General features: G+C 42.0%; 1 protein-coding gene across 1 annotated transcript in view; it reads right to left on the minus strand.

Annotated features, from left to right (window-relative positions):
- tmco4 (transmembrane and coiled-coil domains 4) overlaps positions 1-13,462 on the minus strand; it is a 19,809-nt gene extending 6,347 nt beyond the window's left edge. Inside the window, exons 1-13 of the mRNA XM_024399652.2 lie at positions 13,133-13,462; positions 12,460-12,610; positions 12,116-12,290; positions 11,867-11,894; positions 11,631-11,760; positions 11,154-11,251; positions 9,281-9,424; positions 8,990-9,109; positions 8,475-8,639; positions 7,630-7,766; positions 3,370-3,454; positions 2,955-3,072; positions 2,548-2,665 (exon numbers count right to left, since the gene is read on the minus strand). Of these exons, the coding sequence (XP_024255420.1) occupies positions 2,548-2,665; positions 2,955-3,072; positions 3,370-3,454; positions 7,630-7,766; positions 8,475-8,639; positions 8,990-9,109; positions 9,281-9,424; positions 11,154-11,251; positions 11,631-11,760; positions 11,867-11,894; positions 12,116-12,290; positions 12,460-12,610; positions 13,133-13,184 (1,521 nt within the window). The 5' untranslated portion in view covers positions 13,185-13,462. The remainder of the gene's footprint in view (positions 1-2,547; positions 2,666-2,954; positions 3,073-3,369; positions 3,455-7,629; positions 7,767-8,474; positions 8,640-8,989; positions 9,110-9,280; positions 9,425-11,153; positions 11,252-11,630; positions 11,761-11,866; positions 11,895-12,115; positions 12,291-12,459; positions 12,611-13,132) is intronic.
- Between the last annotated feature and the right edge of the window lie 6,065 nt (positions 13,463-19,527).

The following is a 19,527-nucleotide window of genomic DNA, read 5'->3' on the forward strand; positions in this document are numbered from 1 at the left end:
CAAAGCCTACCATCAGTAACACACTACGCCGCCAGGGACTCAAATCCTGCAGTGCCAGACGTGTCCCCCTGCTTAAGCCAGTACATGTCCAGGCCCGTCTGAAGTTTGCTAGAGAGCATTTGGATGATCCAGAAGAAGATTGGGAGAATGTCATGTGGTCAGATTAAACCAAAATATAACTTTTTGGTAAAAACTCAACTCGTCGTGTTTGGAGGACAAAGAATGCTGAGTTGCATCCAAAGAACACCATACCTACTGTGAAGCAAGGGGGTGGAAACATCATGCTTTGGGGCTGTTTTTCTGCAAAGGGACCAGGACGACTGATCCGTGTAAAGGAAAGAATGAATGGGGCCATGTATCGCAAGGGCATTGAAGATGAAACGTGGCTGGGTCTTTCAGCATGACAATGATCCCAAACACACCACCCGGGCAACGAAGGAGTGGCTTCGTAAGAAGCATTTCAAGGTCCTGGAGTGGCCTAGCCAGTCTCCAGATCTCAACCCCATAGAAAATCTTTGGAGGGAGTTGAAAGTCCGTGTTGCCCAGCAACAGCCCCAAAACATCACTGCTCTAGAGGAGATCTGCATGGAGGAATGGGCCAAAATACCAGCAACAGTGTGTGAAAACCTTGTGAAGACTTACAGAAAACATTTGACTTCTGTCATTGCCAACAAAGGGTATATAACACCCCTAATGCCAACTCCTCCTTTAGACGCCTTTCCTTACAGTTCTCTACTGCCAATGACTGGAACAAATTGCAAAAATCACTGAAGCTGGAGACTTAAATCTCCCTAACTAACTTTAAGCATCAGCTGTTGGAGCATCTTAGCCATCATTGCACCTGTACATAGCCCATCTGTAAATAGCCCACCCAACTACCTCATCCCCATATTGTTTTTTTAGTTCCTTTGCACCCCAGTATCTCTACTTGCACATTCATCTTCTGCACATCTATCACTCTACTGTTTAATTGCTAAATTGAAATTATTTCGCCACTATGGCCTATTTATTGCCTTACCTCCCTAATCTTACTACATTTGCACACACTGTATATAGACTTTTCTATTGTTTTTGACTGTACGTTTGTTTATCCCATGTGTAACTGTGTTGCTTGTGTCGCACTGCTTTGCTCCATCTAGGCCAGGTCGCAGTTGTAAATGAGAACTTGTTCTCAACTGGCCTACCTGGTTAACTTCATTGGGATAGGGGGCAGTATTTTCACATCCGGATGAAATGCGTGTCCAAAGTAAACTGCCTGCTACCCAGGCCCAGAACCTAAGATATACATATTATTAGTACATTTGGATAGAAAACACTCTGAAGTTTCTAAAACTGTTTGAATGATGTCTGTGAGTATAACAGAACTTATTTGGCAGGCGAAACCCTGAGGACAAACCATTCAGATTTTTTAATTTTATTTTTTAAATTCACTCTTTTAAATGGGTTTTCATTGGGATTCCAGATTTCTAAGGGGCAGGCTTGCAGTTCCTATCCCTTCCACTGGATGTCAAACATCTTTAGATATTGGTTGAGGTTTTTCCTTTGAGAAAAGAAGAAGTAACACTGTTCAGAATGAAGCTCGAGGGAAGTGTACTCTTTGTTAGAGGCGTGCGACCTGAACAGCACGCTCCACTTTCTTTTTCTCCGGTATGAAACAGTTTATCCCGTCTTAAATGTAATCTATTATTTAAGTTAAAAAATACCTAAAGTTCTATCAGGAATGTTATTTGAAATGTTTGGAACAAGATTACAGGTAACTTTTGAGATATTTTGCACTCATGTCGCTCGTTTTGGAACCGGCGTTTTTCAGAATCAAATGAGCCAAATAAAATGGACATTTCGGATATATATCAACGGAATTAATCGAACAAAAGGACCATTTGTGATGCTTACGGGACATATTGGAGAGCCAAAAGAGGAAGATCTTCAAAGGTAAGGCATGAAGTATATCTTTATTTCTACATTTTGTGTCACGCCTGGCGGGTTGAAATATGATTGTCTGTGTTTGTTTGCGGAGATGCTATACTCAGATAATAGCATATTATGTTTCCGCCGTAAAGCCTTTTTGAAATCTGACATGCTGGCTGGATTCACAACAAGTGTAGCTTTAATTTGGTGTATTGTATGTGTGATTTCCTGAAAGTTTAATTTTATAGTAATTTATTTCAATTTGGCGCTATGCATTTTCACTGGATGTTTGCCAGGTGGGACGCGACCGTCCCACATATCCCAGAAAAGTTTAAAAAAGGTGAAATAAAAAATAAAAATCACCAGGCGAGTCGGTACTGCACAGTGATGTGTGAATTCTCCCTCTGCTTACAGTTGGCAGTCAGTGACTTCAGGCAAATTATTTTGTTAAGCAGCATGTGCTAAACAACAACATTCAGTGCTAAACAACCACAGTCAGTGCAATAACAAAAGCACAATGATGCTGTGTTGGATAGAAAATAAATGGACTAAGCTGAAACGTAGTGTCATGTAATGTCATGTAAAAGCTGCCACTTTTCATTTGGAAATGACTAATTGAGGTACAATAGTGTAACTCACCACAGAAGATAGATCCACGTTGAATATGCGGCGATCATTCAAGCTGATTGGCTGAAGCCCTGCAACAGACAGCTGTGCCGACGAACCCCTGTACACGTATCCCAGTAGCCAGTCCCCTCTGACAGGTTGATGGACCAATTAATAAAAACCACAGCACCTTTGTATCTTGAAAGTGCTCTTTATCAATGAAGAGACTAAATATTTTATATGCATACTTATGCCATTCCTAGTAGGTAAAGAATGCATGCATATGAAAATATTTATTATATTTTTCTCATTTCGAAATGGTCATATACATTAAGATTTTTTGTTGACAATAGCTCAAATTCAAAACTTGCTGTATACATATTTTGTGTCACCAAGACAACAATCTCACCCCCAAAGGTAAGATGGGATATCTTTCTCACCTGCAGTATCCATTCACTATCTTCCCAGCGACCACCTTGACCATTCTCCCCCAGGCTTGGGCGGTGCCATCTACTGGGGCACCCAATAGGACAACATCCTCCACCACGCCCTCACAACCTGAGACCATGTACAACAGGATAGAAAAAGAGATATTGCTAATTTGAACAGTTCTGTATTGCAGTTGTGTGTGTGTGTGTGTGTGTGTGTGTGTGTGTGTAAGCAGTGACATGTATCTGGCAAAAATCTCACAAAAATGAATATTTTGATTAATAGATCAAAAGCATACCTAGATGATTATGCAAAATCTTTGAAGGCATTTCAGTTAAATGCAACAATACAATTTGACGTTTGTTAGGTTTGTTACACTCTATAGTATGTATAAAGTCAGGCAAGGGTTTAGTGTGCTTGCTATACCTTGATCTTTGGCAAGTTCCTGAAGGCAGAAGTAGATAACCCTCGCTCCAAGACTGAAGCCAATGAGACTGACAGGACGCTTTCCCTTTAAAAACACCAATGCTGATTTGTTGACACAACAAACATCATGACACAGGCTTTCAAAATCCAGATAATTGTAAACACATCTACAGCAAAAAATCTATAAAATCTAACTTTAGTTGTATAAAGATATGTCCATCGTAAAACCTTCAATGTGAATGTTCAAACTCCAATGACAATTACAGCTAGGGCTCAGCGATATGGCATAAAAATCATATCTGGATTTAAATTTACAGGATTTTCACAATATTTTTTACACACTGCATTTCAAACAGTCTGCAATAATCTAATGAATTCAGTGCTTGTGAAATTATACCTAGGATAAATAATCCTTCCACAACCATAAGACCCACTAATAATTAAATTATTTTTATTTAAATGGTTTAAACCAGCATTTTTGCAAAAATCACTGATCTGGCTATGAAAATGCCCTTTTTGTCTCAAATTTAACTAGAACCATGCATAATGCACAGTCACTAATAACGAATAACTTCTTGTAGCAGGCATTTAAAAAAATAACAGGTCTCAAACAATCTCTCAAGCACAAGCCCACTTGCTTGTGAGTAGCCAGCTCATCTTTATATTTCAAGTTAAACCAAATTAGCAATGTTGTCAAAATTTTTTGCGAGTTTTCATACCCCTCCAGCAACGTGTATTGGTAAAAGATTCTAGCAACAAATTCAAATATTTTCAGGCTGCCTTCAGGGAGTTATGACACCAAAGGTTACTATGGTTTTGAAAAGTATTCAACAACTTTTCCCACTTTCCCAATTCTGCCACAAATGAGAGCAGGAGAAGCTGTCAATGCAACAGAAGTCACAGCAACTTCGCACACACAGGTGTAGAAGCACAAGGGAAGGGGGTGAAAATCTACATCGGGGACCGCAGCAAGGCAAATTGGTGCTGTGATGTCGTCACGGAAAAACATAATCTAGCGACAAATCAAGGAGCCAATAGCAGATCTCCCTGAAAAATACCTTTAATTAACTAGGCAAGTCAGTTAAGAATTTTTATTTTATTTACAATGACAGCCTACCCCAGACGACGCTGGGCCAATTGTGCACCACCCTGTGGGTCTCCCAATCACAGCCAGAGGTGATACAGCCTGAATTCGAACCAGGTACTGTAGTGACGCCTCTTGCACTGAGATGCAGTGCCTTAGACCGCTGTGCCACTCAGGAGACTAATGCACACTGCTTGCTAGCTAACAAGTTAGAACAGCTGAACTGTTATGAACACACCCCTCTGTCCATCTCCAACTGTTTGAACAGCATGCTAGCCTGTCCACTTTGTTCAAACTGCGCATTCATTTTCCAGAACCAATGTTAATTGATGCTCCTGTTTCAGTAGTGTCTGTTCTGAGTGCAATTTGAAGAGTTGAGACAGAAAAAGGACATTGTTAGAAAGGTTAAGTTATTTTAAAGTAAAATCATGTCTCAATGTCTTTCGGTGTCCATGTGACCTATTCTGTTGGACCAAACCTCAATTGCAAATAGCAAGTTGAAACCATTTGTCAGAGAGGAAGAAGTGATCTCTCTTCTTTGTTGATATGAGTGGCAGGGGCTTCGTGTGTGTGTAAATGGGAAGGTGCACAATCACAGCAGAAGAAGTGAAGGAGACGAGACAAATAGACATGAGAACAAGTGGACATTAACGCTCATACAAAAATTAAATTAAACTCCATTATTGCGATATCAAGATATTTCAAATACGTCTCACATAATTTTTATTAATTTAATGTAATTGCCAAGCCCCAATTACAGCTACAGTGTCTCCGTAATTATTTGGACAGTGGAGCATTTTTTCTTTTTGGCTCTATACTCCAAAAGATTTGAAATCAAACAATAACTATAAGGTTAAAGTACAGACTGTCAGCTTTAATTTTAGGGTATTTTCATCCATATCAGGTGAAGGATTTAGAAATTACAGCTGTTTTGTACATCATAAAGTATTGGTACGAATGCTCTTGTGTAGTAAAAAGTATATGTTCCCATATTCATAGCATGCAACGACTACATCAAGCCTGTGACTCTTTGTTTTGGTTGTTTCAGATGATTTTGTGCCCAACAGAAATTAATGGTAAATAATGTACTGCGCCATTTTGGAGTCACTTTTATTTTAAATAAGAATAGAATATGTTTCTAAACACTTCTACATTAATGTACAGTGGGGCAAAAAAGTATTTAGTCAGCCACCAATTGTGCAAGTTCTCCCACTTAAAAAGATGAGAGAGGCCTGTAATTTTCATCATAGGTACACTTCCACTATGACAGATAAAATGAGGAAAGAAATCCAGAAAATCCCATTGTAGGATTTTTAATGAATTTATTTGCAAATTATGGTGGAAAATAAGTATTTGGTCACCTACAAACAAGCAAGATTTCTGGCTCTCACAGACCTGTAACTTCTTCTTTAAGAGGCTCCTCTGTCCTCCACTCGTTACCTGTATTAATGGCACCTGTTTGAACTTGTTATCAGTATAAAAAGACACCTGTCCACAACCTCAAACAGTCACACTCAAAACTCCACTATGGCCAAGACCAAAGAGCTGTCAAAGGACACCAGAAACAAAATTGTAGACCTGCACCAGGCTGGGATGACTGAATCTGCAATAGGTAAGCAGCTTGGTTTGAAGAACTCAACTGTGGGAGCAATTATTAGGAAATGGAAGACATACAAGACCACTGATAATCTCCCTCGATCTGGGGCTCCACACAAGATCTCACCCCGTGGGGTCAAAATGATCACAAGAACGATGAGCAAAAATCCCAGAACCACACGGGGGGACCTAGTGAATGACCTGCAGAGAGCTGGGACCAAAGTAACAAAGCCTACCATCAGTAACACACTAAGCCACCAGGGACTCAAATCCTGCAGTGCCAGACGTGTCCCCCTGCTTAAGCCAGTACATGTCCAGGCCCGTCTGAAGTTTGCTAGAGAGCATTTGGATGATCCAGAAGAAGATTGGGAGAATGTCATATGGTCAGATGAAACCAAAATATAACTTTTTGGTAAAAACTCAACTCGTCGTGTTTGGAGGACAAAGAATGCTGAGTTGCATCCAAAGAACACCATACCTACTGTGAAGCATGGGGGTGGAAACATCATGCTTTGGGGCTGTTTTTCTGCAAAGGGACCAGGACGACTGATCCGTGCAAAGGAAAGAATGAATGGGGCCATGTATCGTGAGATTTTGAGTGAAAGCCTCCTTCTATCAGCAAGGGCATTGAAGATGAAACGTGGCTGGGTCTTTCAGCATGACAATGATCCCAAACACACCACCCGGGCAACGAAGGAGTGGCTTCGTAAGAAGCATTTCAAGGTTCTGTAGTGGCCTAGCCAGTCTCCAGATCTCAACCCCATAGAAAATCTTTGGAGGGAGTTGAAAGTCTGTGTTGCCCAGCAACAGCCCCAAAACATCACTGCTCTAGAAGAGATCTGCATGGAGGAATGGGCCAAAATACCAGCAACAGTTTGTGAAAACCTTGTGAAGACTTACAGAAAACGTTATTGTCATTGCCAACAAAGGGTATATAACAAAGTATTGAGATAAATAAGTATTTGGTCAATAACAAAAGTTTTCCACCATAATTTGCAAATAAATTCATTAAAAATCTAACAATGTGATTTTCTGGATGTTCTTTTCTCATTTTGTCTGTCATAGTTGAAGTATACCTATGATGAAAATTACAGGCCTCTCTCATCTTTTTAAGTGGGAGAACTTGCACAATTGGTGGCTGACTAAATACTTTTTTGCCCCACTATAGATGCTACCATGATTACAGATAATCCTGAATGAATCGTGAATAATGATACACAAGTGAATTTGACCCAATACTTTTGCTCCACTGGGGAGGCCTATGTACAAAAAGTGCTGTAATATCGAAACGGTTCACCCATAATGGGTGTAAAGACCCTCAAATTAAAGGTGACAGCCTGCACTTTAACCTCAGTCATTATTTGATTTCATATCCAAACCTTTGAAGTATAGAGCCAAAAGAAGAAAAAAATGCTTCACTGTCCCAATAATTAGAGGGCACTGTAAATCTATATTTCATCCATCCTTAAACGTATTTACTTATGTAATTAACAAGAGATCCCTGTTTCAACGGGATTGAATCCTACTGAGCGGTCATGCTGGTGTGTGGTGGCAGCTGTTGTCAGTTGTGAGAAGCGTACCTGCTGCCTACTCCTCAGCACCTGAGCGAGGTGTTTTCCCACCTCGGCTGAGCGACTAAGACACACAGACCAGGGATTGTCTATAACACTGGCCACCGCAAGCAGAGAGGCAGGCCACGTAAGAGCAGTCACAATACCTAGACAGGGACAAGTAGGGGAAAGAGCTTCTCAGTAGTGGAGGGTTACTAGGCTATCTATGAGACTGGAGGACAACACTCAATTTAGGATGCTGGTTGGAATTCAACAATCAAACTTGCTATGTTCATTGAAAAGTTTTACTTTAAACAAAAATGTATTTAGACTTTGTTTATACAGTGCAGGATTAATTGAGTGAGGGGCATGTTCAAAATTGGTTGTTGAACTCCTGGGTGAAACCGGAAAGAATTCTCAATGGTGTAGCCTACTACAAAATCCTATTCAACCAAACAAAGGCTCATTTAACTCAGTCACATTGCTTGCATATAAACTCACATGGCCCCTTATTTCCACCCACACAAATATCAAAGGAACCCTCAGGCTCTTTCTAACAGCTGTTGCCGACGTTCTACCAGACAAGCCTCCGCATCACGACGTGTCATCCCTATTGATGGCATTTTCAGCACAAGATATTGTAACCCATAAAAATATGCCTCCCCTTGACAAGATCAACCTAAGGTATCGTCTGTTCAACCAGCTTCTCTGAATGTATCCCTCTATGTCTTCCCTCTCATTTCAATGCCATATCTGTCTAATTAAATAAATACAAATTTGTACAATTCAGTGGAATTCCACTCTACATTAAAAAAAAAACCAACTAGCCAGGGGTGAGGCATGTTCTGATGGGGAGGCGTGGTGTGATTACCTACCTGACAGTACGGTATACTTGAGGGCCTCCTGGGCCACCATGCTGACCAGGCCGTCGAGAAGAGCAGCCATGGTGGAACCCAGGTCCCGAAGGAAACGAGACTCCCACACCAGACAGTACTGCTCCCCGCACGCACCCAGACTGCACCAAGGAGCCTGGAAAGAACCTGAGGGTGGGAGATGGACCAGGAAGTGGGAGTTCAGCAAAGTGGATACCGGTAAGTGTGCGTCCCATGAAACTATTAGTTGTAATAGTGATAGACACAGATACAGAAAATCTATATCAGTTGCATTTTTTCAATTTGCTACCGATATCATATGGTGTTATGAATAACATTGCAACTTTCTGTTCCGTCAAGATTCTCCTACATTTTGCCTCCATGGGTTTGTAAAGTATGTACAGTAGTTGACCTTGGTAGTTTTTAAGTGGCAGTCAGTGTATGTGGACACAGTTTGATGTTAGTATTATTGATGGTAAATTCTAAAGTGAGACTGGTGAGAGGTTATGCTTGCTCACTGTATTTTCCAGTGCACAGCCAGCCGGTCACAGCCACAGTCAGGTGTAGGTGCTTCCCTGAGCTCAGTGGCAGAAACTCAAACTCCTCTATTGCTCCCACCCGCTTATTCATCTTATAGCCTAGCGAGAGACAGAGAAAGAGCGAGTGAGAAAATAAGGTAAATGATCAAAAGGAAAGACATTCTGATCTCAAACAAAAAATGTAAAAAGTAGACAAACTATCACCAAAAAAAACAGAGACCAACTATCTTCATACACTGCCAAAGTCCCTTCATCTACCAGTGATCTCACCAGTTAAGCCAGCCCCTGCTGCTCCAAACAGGGAGGCCATGATGGCGATGCCAGTGGCTGAGCCCAGAACAGCCGCCCCTCCTGCCCCTAGTACGGCCGATGCCCCCGCCGCCACCAGTGGCGCCGCCAACCCGCCCGTCACACCTACAGTTAAAGTCGAAAGTTTAAATACACCTTAGCTAAATACATTTAAACTCAGTTTCACAATTCCTGACATTTAATCCTAGTAAAAATTCCCGGTCTTGGGTCAGTTAGGATTACCACCTTATTTTAAGAATGTGAAATGTCAGAATAATAGTAGAGAATGATTTATTTCAGCTTTTATTTCTTTCATCACATTCCCAGTGGGTCAGAAGTTTACATGCTACCAAATACTAATTGAGTGTATTGCCTTTAAAATGGTTTAACGTGGGTCAAACGTTTCGTGTAGCCTTCCACAAGCTTCCCACTGTAAGTTGGGTGAATTTTGGCCCATTCCTCCTGACAGAGCTGCTGTAACTGAGTAGGATTTGCCTCCTTGCTCACACACACTTTTTTAGTTCTGCTCACAAATTTTCTATAGGTTGAGGTCAGGGCTTTGTGATGGCCACTGCAATACCTTGACTTTGTTGTCCTTAAACCATTTTGACAACTTTGGAATTATGCTTGGGGTCATTGTCCATTTGGAAGACCCATTTGCGACCAAGCTTTAACTTCCTGACTGATGTCTTTAGATGAGCTTCAATATATTCACATCATTTAACTTTCTCATGATGCCATCTATTTTGTGAAGTGCATCAGTCCCTCCTGCAGCAAAGCACCCTCACAACATGATACTGCCACCCCCATGCTTCACGGTTGGGATGGTGTTCTTCGGTTTGCAAGCCTCCCCCTTTCTCTCCAAACATAAAGATGGTCATTACAGCCAAACAGTTCTATTTTTGTTTCATCAGACCAAAAGACATTTCTCCAAAAAGTACGATCTTTGTCCCTATGTGCAGTTGAAAATCGTAGTCTGGATTTTTTAATGCCGTTTTTGGAGCAGTGGCTTCTTCCTTGCTGAGCGGCCTTTCAGGTTATATCGATATAGGACTCGTTTTACTGTGGATATAGATACCTGGTTACCCGTTTCCTCCAGCATCTTCACAAGGTCCTTTGCTGTTGTTCTGGGATTGATTTGCACTTTTCGCACCAAAGTACGTTAATCTCTAGGAGATGGAATGTGTCTCCTTCCTGAACGGTATGGCGGCTGCGTGGTGTTTATACTTTTGTACTATTATTTGTACAGATGAACGTGGTACCTACAGGCGTTTGGAAATTGCTCCCAAGGATGAACCAGACTTGTGGAGGTCTACAATTTTGTTTCTGAGGTCTTAGCTGATTTCTTTTGATTTTCCCATGATGTCAAGCAAAGAGGCACTGAGTTTGAAGGTAGGCCTTGAAGTACATCCACAAGTACACCTCCAATTGACTCAAATGATGTCAATTAGCCTATCAGAAGCTTCTAAAGCCATGACATAATTTTCTGGAATTTTCCAAGCTGTTTAAAGGCACAGTCAACTTAGTATATGTAAACTTCTGACCCACTGGAATTGTGATACAGTGAATTATAAGTGAAATAATCTGTCTGTAAACAATTGTTGGAAAAATTACTTGTGTCATGTACAAAGTAGATGTCCTAACCGACTTGACAAAACTGTAGTTTGTTAACAAGAAATTTGTGGAGTTGTTGAAAAACTAGTTTTAATGACTCCAACATAAGTGTATATAAACTTCTGACTTCAACTGTACATTAAATAATGGCAGAATTTTCCAATGAGTGAGTAATACATTTCTGGGGAATTTCTCAATGTTGCCTCTCATACTAGCAATTGGCCCAAGTAAAAGCACTGACCAATCACAGCTCCTCCGCCCACAGTGGCCAGGCCAATGAGAAGGTAGCGTCGTAATTTGCGTCCTCTCTCTTTTGTCTGTCGCCGAGATGACTCCTCTCTGAGAGATAAAAGAAAGACAATCTGAATATACAGTGAGATACATAATGTCTATAAACAATATATGTATTGGTGCATTCATATAGGCTTCTCAAAGACAATGTTTACAATGTGAAGGAAGTACTACAGTTTATGGTTACATGTTTCACCACAGGGTCATTCCATACTAAAAGCCAAACCAAGTAGACCATAAAGGATAAACAAACTTACTGTTGTAGTCAGTCCTGAGGCAAAGCAATGACACATAAAAGAGAGTACACTGAATGTAATTACCCATGCAAAAATCACACAGCCGCCTACATGGTTAAACATTTTATCTAGTTAAACATCTTCATGATGAGGGAAATTCGTTTTAATTAATTCTTCTCTCCCTCACTTACGCGGTCTCCACCACTCCCTCTCTCAGTCGTTCGCCCAGCGTCGCCTCAAACTCCTCCAGTTGCTGAGGGGACACTCGCAGTAGACAGCTGACATGGCGAATTAGGACTCGTGATCTGGAGTCATACAGGCCTGTGGACAAAGTATGTTTTGGTCACATTCAGAGACATTGTTAGTACTTTATGAACTTTCCAGTTATGATGAAGGCCAACACTACTAATTAATGTAAGCTACTTACCATCTTTGACAGAAAAAGACACAAGGTCCTGTGAGTGAGAGAGAATGACACAAGGAACTTGTGAATGATCTTAGAAGTGTCAGTATGCCCAAAGCTTACTTTGTTTTGAAGTGCTGGGCCACAAACATAATAAGTTACATGCAGGTCACTTGTGCAAAAAAGAAAGAGAGAGCATGGTCAAATCACCAATACACTGATTAATCATTCCAGCATTTGATTAGATATGTGCAGGGCAGTGACCGAACCCACCTGTGTGATGGGAGTGGCACCTGCAGACAGTAGTGGCTCAGCCTGAAGGATAGAGAGGAAGGTGTCGCTGCCCTCGAATCCCAGGCCTGCCAGAAAGGCCCCCATGACGGGCATCACCGACTCGTCCAGACCCAGCCATTGCACCAGCCCCTCCAGGTACAGCTCCCGGAAACACCTGTACAATGATTAGAGGACAAAAGATTAGGCAAAGCCAGCAAGACATTCATTTTCATATCAACAAATGCATTAAAATAACCTTACAGAAGGACAACCATCTCTGCATTGTTCCCCAATGCTGAAAAGGGCCCGTGTGAAACAGTTTGGTAACCCTTGCAGTACAGTACCTGTTCTCAGGTCCAGGAAACAGCTGGCCCAAGGAGACCCCACAGAGCCCAGCGTAGGCAAAGCGCCCTGGTTCAGTCAGCTGCCTGCCAATCACTGCCACAGCGATCGGTTCATCCGGCCTTTCTCGACCGGGCTTCTCCCCCCCTGGATCTGAAGATATTGACAGATAACGTTACTGCTATTACACAAGAACAAAATGTATCATATATTGATAAAGGTTTGATACATCTGACATTTTCAACGATGCTGCAGTAGAACAGTCAGTGAAAGGTAACAACAAATATACAAAAATGTGCTAGCTAGCTACATGAAAAACAAATATTCTCCTGCATCACGGAGAAACTCACTGAACCCAGGCAAAAATAAGTCCCCCAAAAAATATTTAGCAACTTGCTAGCTAGCTACCTCCTTCCATACACTGCCTCAAATGAGTACGTTCGCTAACTAGTTAGACAACAAAAATAAGTTACGTGTTCTAGTTAGCTATCTATCCAAATAACTTGTATCATAGTCCCCAGTTTATCTAGCTAATGTGCACTCACTGTTCGAAACAGCTGGCGGATAGATAGCTAACGTTAGCTAGCTTACGTTAGCTGGTTTAAGTTAACTAGCTAGACAACCCCACTTTGACACGTAGATGTTTCTTTATAAATGGAAAACATGATCGATTACCTTGAGTCAACACTGGATTAAAACAGTGTTGTTTTGATCTTTCCTCCTCCATTTCACTTTGTTAGCATGATGGCTCAGCTAGGTTGTTATTATCTACTTGTGGTTGAAAGTTCAATGAACTTTTTGCAACTTGACCAAAGAGCTGACGCGTCCAAGCAAGGTCGTGTTCAAAATTGTAACGTTGAGACACAGCTTGCACAGACGTGTAACGATCTGAAACACCTCGTTCGTTCATTCGGCAAGAGTAAATGGATGAGGGGAAATTATTATATGTTCCCTCGATATTTATTGGAAAGGAGCATCAAGCTCATCAACGTGCACTTTCACCATACTGTGAAGTGCATCATAACTTTTCATCTGTAGCCTAATAAACTGCATACTTTCAGTGTTGCCAACAAGCCCCGTGTGTTTTTGTCTCATTCCATTTACTAAAAATGGATGGCACGCCATTAATGGACAATCTTGTCTATCTCTGCAGGGGAGTAGCCAAGGAGCGTGGCTATTTTTTCTATTTCTCCAGGGCTCTTATTGTGCTTTAGAGTTTCCTCCACATTAAAAACGGACATGTACTACAGTGCTTCGATGTTGTTTGGCAGTCTCACCCTCAACTCATTAGTGAGGGATATGGTGAAGGCTACATACCACTTTCAGACATTGTTTTAATCCTCAGGCGCAAGGTGGAGCTCAGCTGCCTTTGACTCAAAAAGGTAACCATGGTACGGTTTGGGACTGATGTATCCATCTATTGGCCCTTTGAGTACATCAACATTTGCCAGTGGATTTAGCACCCTGCTGCTCACAGACATGATCAGGCTAACCAAGCTGTCAAAGTAGCTTAAGAGGGTCTACTTGCTCTCCCTCAAAAGCCTTGATGGCCAACTATACCTCACCCAGCACTACTGTACCTCACCCAGCACTACTGTACCTCACCCAGCACTGACTTCAAAAAAGTCAGATACAATATGTTTTGAGGATCACTGTACATGGAGTATAAAACCTGAGCCATGTAGCAGTGTTCACTGGACTTGGTGACCGCGAATTGCAGCCTAAGCTCTTCCCACTGGTCCAAAATGCATGAAACCGCAGGTTCAATGGAGAGCCAACGTATGGTTATCTGTAAAGGTTTCTCCTCACAGTTGATGGTCTCATATATGGCCTTGTAGGCCTCCCTGCTCTTTGGAGACACTGAAAACCAGTCATAAGTCTCTCGAACCAAGTACTCCACACTACGGGGGATGATGTCATTGGAAGCATGACTTACAGCAAGCTGCAGAGAGTGGCACACACAGCGAATAAGAACCAGATATTTGAGGCCATACGCCTCCTTCAGCACTTTATGGACGCCTTTGTTAATCCCTGTCATAACAGAGGCATTGTCAGTCCCTATCCCCAGGAGTTTCTCTTTTTTAAGACAACACTTCTTGAGGAAAGCCACAGCAGCACGGGCTATAGATTTGGCATCTCCTCCCCCCAACTCAACAAGCCCCAGAAATGTTGATACAATTGTCTGCTTGGTGTCACTAAAGTACCTTATCACAACCCCCGGGTACTTTGAAACATTTACATCCGTGGACTCATCGAGGAGGCTGAAACGCTGGTCACCCACATTTGCAACCAACTTTTTCAGAAAGTATGGTGCTAGAACACCATTAATAATTTATGTGCACTTTGTCCTGTGCATTTTGAAGTCGGTAGCAGCAGTGGAGTCTGAGAAAGCAGCTCTACATGCTTCTCCAATGTGATCACATGCCAGCATAGAACAGTGTTTAGCGATAGCTAATGCCATGGTGGCCTCAGCCTTTTTTGCAGAGTCAATTTTTTTAACCATAAATGGCAGCTTGTTTTGGGTGGAACTGTTATAAGGCCTCTTGCCTTTTGAATATGTTTTTGAGTTGTCATGTGTTTTTTTACATCACTAAGTTTGGCGTAGAAATCAGCCTTACAGTACAGGCAGTATGCCCGTGTATCATCTCCAATAAACGGCTTCAACCAGCCTTTGAATTCAGGATTCCCACTGCTTTCTGTATTTTTTAGTGTACAGTTTAGACTGAGACATGATGAGCTAGCCAGCTAGATGTTTAGCTTATGTCACAGAGAGGCACACACACAGTGGACAAGGTGAGTAAGTGACTGAGGTTGTGTGAGTCAAATGCAATGATTTTTTTGTGTGCAGTGATTTATTTTAGACAAAGAACATTTTCCATTTACATCCCACCCTGAATGTAAGCCAGGGCGGAATCAGCCAGGGCGGCTTCCCGCATGCGCGATTCATTTGCAGTCGGGACGTGGAGGCGGAGGTGTGAATATCTCCTGCTCTGACTGCAGCTGGGAGGGACTGCTGCACGAGGACTGGGCCACCTGTGAGTGAGTGCTTTGGGACGGGGGTGGGGCACGACAGCACCCGCTGCTCGTTGAGAAGAGTAAGAAAGATACGTGCTTTCACGTCAGTCTCCAAAAGTCTCCAATAACATCAGAAAAAGTCACTAGATTTGTCGCTAGTTGATTTTCATGAAAATGTGTCGCTAGAGGGGTCTGAATGCTCACTAAATATAGTGACAGTCGCTAAGTTGGCAACACTGCATGCTTTCCTGAGTCGTGGGAGGACCACACAACACAATTTATTTTACTAACACAAAAATATCCCACCTTTTCTATCGTATTTTGTTTTGTGGACATTTGGAAAGTTTACCGATAAAATGTGCGGTCTATTTCAAGGCCTCCCGGGCGCTGTATGTACTGCAGCGCCAGGTGTGCCATCAGAGACTTAGGGTTCGCGCCCAGGCTCTGTCGTAAACGGCCGCTACCGGGAGGTCCGTGGGGCAACGCACAATTGGCCTAGCTTCATCCGGGTTAGGGAGGGTTTGGCCAGTAGGGATATCCTTGTCTCATCGCGCACCAGCGACTCCTGTGGCGGGATGGCGGCTTGGTTGGGTTGTGTATCGGAGGACGCATGACTTTCAACCTTCGTCTCTCCCGAGCCCGTACGGGAGTTGTAGCGATGAGACAAGATAGTAGCTACTAAAAAGCAATTGGATACCACGAAATTGGGGAGGAAAAGGGGTCAAATGTATAAAATAAAATAAATGTGCATTTTCCCACCACTAACCAATTTCGTGGTATTCTTGTCATCGACGAAGGTTGAAAGTCTTGCGTCCTCCGATACACAACCCAACCAAGCCGCACTGCTTCATAACACAGCGCGCATCCAACCCGCAAGTAATGTCATAGGCCAACCATATTAATAAAATCATGACAGCTGTGATGGAAACTGTAAGTTTCGTCACAATTTTATAAATGCTGACAGAACATTTGTTCATCTGACATGGTGGGATCTTTTTGTGTGGGTAAAATGAATTATGAGAGAAATAGCGGTGGGAACGCCTTAATGCGCAAATATGGATATACCCTAATAACCATCATATAAAAGTAAACCTCGATTCACACGATGATATGGTGTGTGGTCCTCCCACTGACTCGGAAACCATGCAGTTTATTAGTTAGGCTACAGATGAAATAATGTATGATGAACTTCACAGTGTAGCGAAAGTGTATGGTGATCTTGATCCTCCTTTCCAATAAATATCGAGGGTCTGATTCTAGCTTGGCGATGATTCTAGCTTGGCGATGATTGATTCTTGATTCCCATTTGACAAATAAAAATATTATCTTTCTTAATTATCTCATCATGTAGACTATCCTACATGCACTGAATCTGTTTGCTGTTGGCTAGCGAACACGTGCCAAGACCAGAGTCTGCACATTTGCTATTTGAGCCAGTTTTTGTGAGAAAAATAGCCTATAGAAAACCAACTCCCCTAAAATGCATGCAAAAATGTTTGCTTTACCACTTAAAAAATCATGTATTTTTTAATCGGCCAACCCAATGGCATTATGCATTGACATTCACATTATTTTTACATTCTAAAATATGTCAGAATAATGTGGGCATTGCATGGCTAAATAGACAACATGCTCCCGACACAAACACACCAGTGTGGTATCTGTCAATTGGTATCTAGTCAGTCTTGCCATTTGAGATGTTGAGAGTTAGAGGGGTTATTGTATCACGTTTTAAAACAAGAAAGCAACCAAAAGCCAGGTTCCCTTTGTAATGGAACGCTTTGTATGGAAAGCCATTTTGGAAAGCCCTTTTTTATCAATTATATAGCCTAGATTAAAAATATAATTTTTAAGATTGACTGTGTCACACCCTGACAATAGTTTGCTTTGTATGTTTCTATGTTTTGGTTGGTCAGGGTGTGAGCTGGGTGGGCATTCTATGTTACATGTCTAGTTTGTCTAGTTCTATGTTTGGCCTGATATGGTTCTCAATCAGAAGCAGGTGTTCGTCATTGTCTCTGATTGGGAACCATATTTAGGTAGCCTGTTTGGTGTTGGGTTTTGTGGGTGATTGTCCTTAGTGTCTTGATGTCCTTGGTCTGTGTGTATGTGCACCAGTATTAGGCTGTTTTGGTTTTCGTTACGTTTATTGTTTTGTAGTGTTTGTATTTAGATTCGTGTTGCTTCAGTTTAATAAACATGGATCGCAATCTACACGCCGCATTTTGGTCCAACTCTCTTTCCCATACAGAAAACCGTTAGACTGGCCCAGAGGGTTTCCAAAATCTCCCCTGTATGTAGAGCCCTGACACACACAGACGGGCATTCCCGTGCAGTTGTTGCCTCTTCAGAAACTTGGTTTATGTTTGGTCAATTGCACATTACAGTTGAATAAAACATGATTATTAAAAAAGCTTTGTGAACCAAAAACTAACATGACCAGGTAAAAACATTTCACTAGCACCCTTGCGACCAATAAAAAATGTGTGTTGCACTGCCAGAACTGGAGAGGTGACTCTGTAAACATACCACCTTTTACCTCTTCCAGGTATTTCCACAGCTTACACAGGGAACTTAATGCCCTGCCAGGTTGACCCTCCGGCTGTACAGTGACCCCAGACACAATCTTCGATACGACAAAGCTATATTTCTGAAGCACTGTGGTTGAGATGCTTGCTGGATTCATCGTGCTGGCATCTTCCTGGGGTTGTGCTGCTCGATGGCTGTATTCTCTAATTTTCTGAAATACAACAGACTCTGCTACCCTCCTTAGCGGCTCCATCCCTGTTGAGAGAAGTACTAGAGACACGTGGGGCCACATGCAAATCAAAATAAAATAAAATTGTATTTGTCATATGCACCAAATGCAACAGGTGAAATACTGTGAAATGCTTACTTACAAGCCCTTAACCAACAATGCAGTTTTAAGAAAAATACGTGTTAAAGTATTTACTAAAATAAACTGAAGTAAAAAATGTAAAAATATATATATACAGGGGTACGTGTACAGAGTCAATGTGCGGGGGAACAGGTTAGTTGAGGTATTTGAGGTAATATGTACTTGTAGGTAGAGGTAAAGTGACTATGCATAAATAATAAACAGAGAGTAGTAGCAGCGTAAAAATAGGGGGGGGGGGGGTCCAAAAGAACCCTCTTGGACCTAGACTTGGCGCTCCGGTACCGCTTGCCGTGCGGTAGCAGAGAGAACAGTCTATGACTAGGGTGACTGGAGTTTTAGGCAATTTTTAGGGCCTTCCTCTGACACCGCCTGGTATAGAGGTCCTGGATGGCAGGAAACTTGGCCCCAGTGATGTACTGGGCCGTACGCACTACCCTCTGTAGTGCCTTGCGTACAGAGGCCCACTCACGCTCTGTTCTCACCTTCAGATTTCTTACCTGTTAGCTAGTGATAGCGATGGACAAGCTAGGCCTATTGGAAACATCGGCATAGACTGAATTGAACACGGCATTGCACATAAAGGGAAGTCAAACATTAGATGTCTTGCTCCATAACATATTTTGACCAACTTCAGCAATTCTAACCTCATCCTCAGGCTCAGTTGCTACCTACCGCATATGAGAGCATGCCAGGTGGACGACGAGATTACAGCAATTCTAGCTGGATTCACTAGAAAATATTTCACATGCCTCTTATTCTTAATTGTTATACTTACTTAATTACTTTACTTTTCTTATTTGTATAGGCTACTTATGATTTGTGTCCCTACTAAATAAAGAAATGTTTATAATACAATGAAGACTCAAGAATGGAATGACAGTGTAAGCAGGATGCTTTACAGAGACCTAGAGTGCATCCCAAATGGCACCCTATTCCGTAAGTAGTGAACTTAATTGGGGAAATGGTGCCGTTTTGGGATGTGACCTTAATATACACCACGTAGGCTAGGGATTCCACACTGATGAGGCAGGATATTAGTTTGACAGAGTACCCAGGTTGTATTAACAGTTTCACTGCATAAAGGCCTTGCTCTTAATCCACCCACACACACTTTCCTGTCTTTCCATAGACCCCTGTCATTATACAGATGCACTGT

This window comes from Oncorhynchus tshawytscha, linkage group LG16 (assembly GCF_018296145.1).
Source record: "Oncorhynchus tshawytscha isolate Ot180627B linkage group LG16, Otsh_v2.0, whole genome shotgun sequence".
NCBI classification, from domain to species: Eukaryota; Metazoa; Chordata; class Actinopteri; order Salmoniformes; family Salmonidae; genus Oncorhynchus; species Oncorhynchus tshawytscha.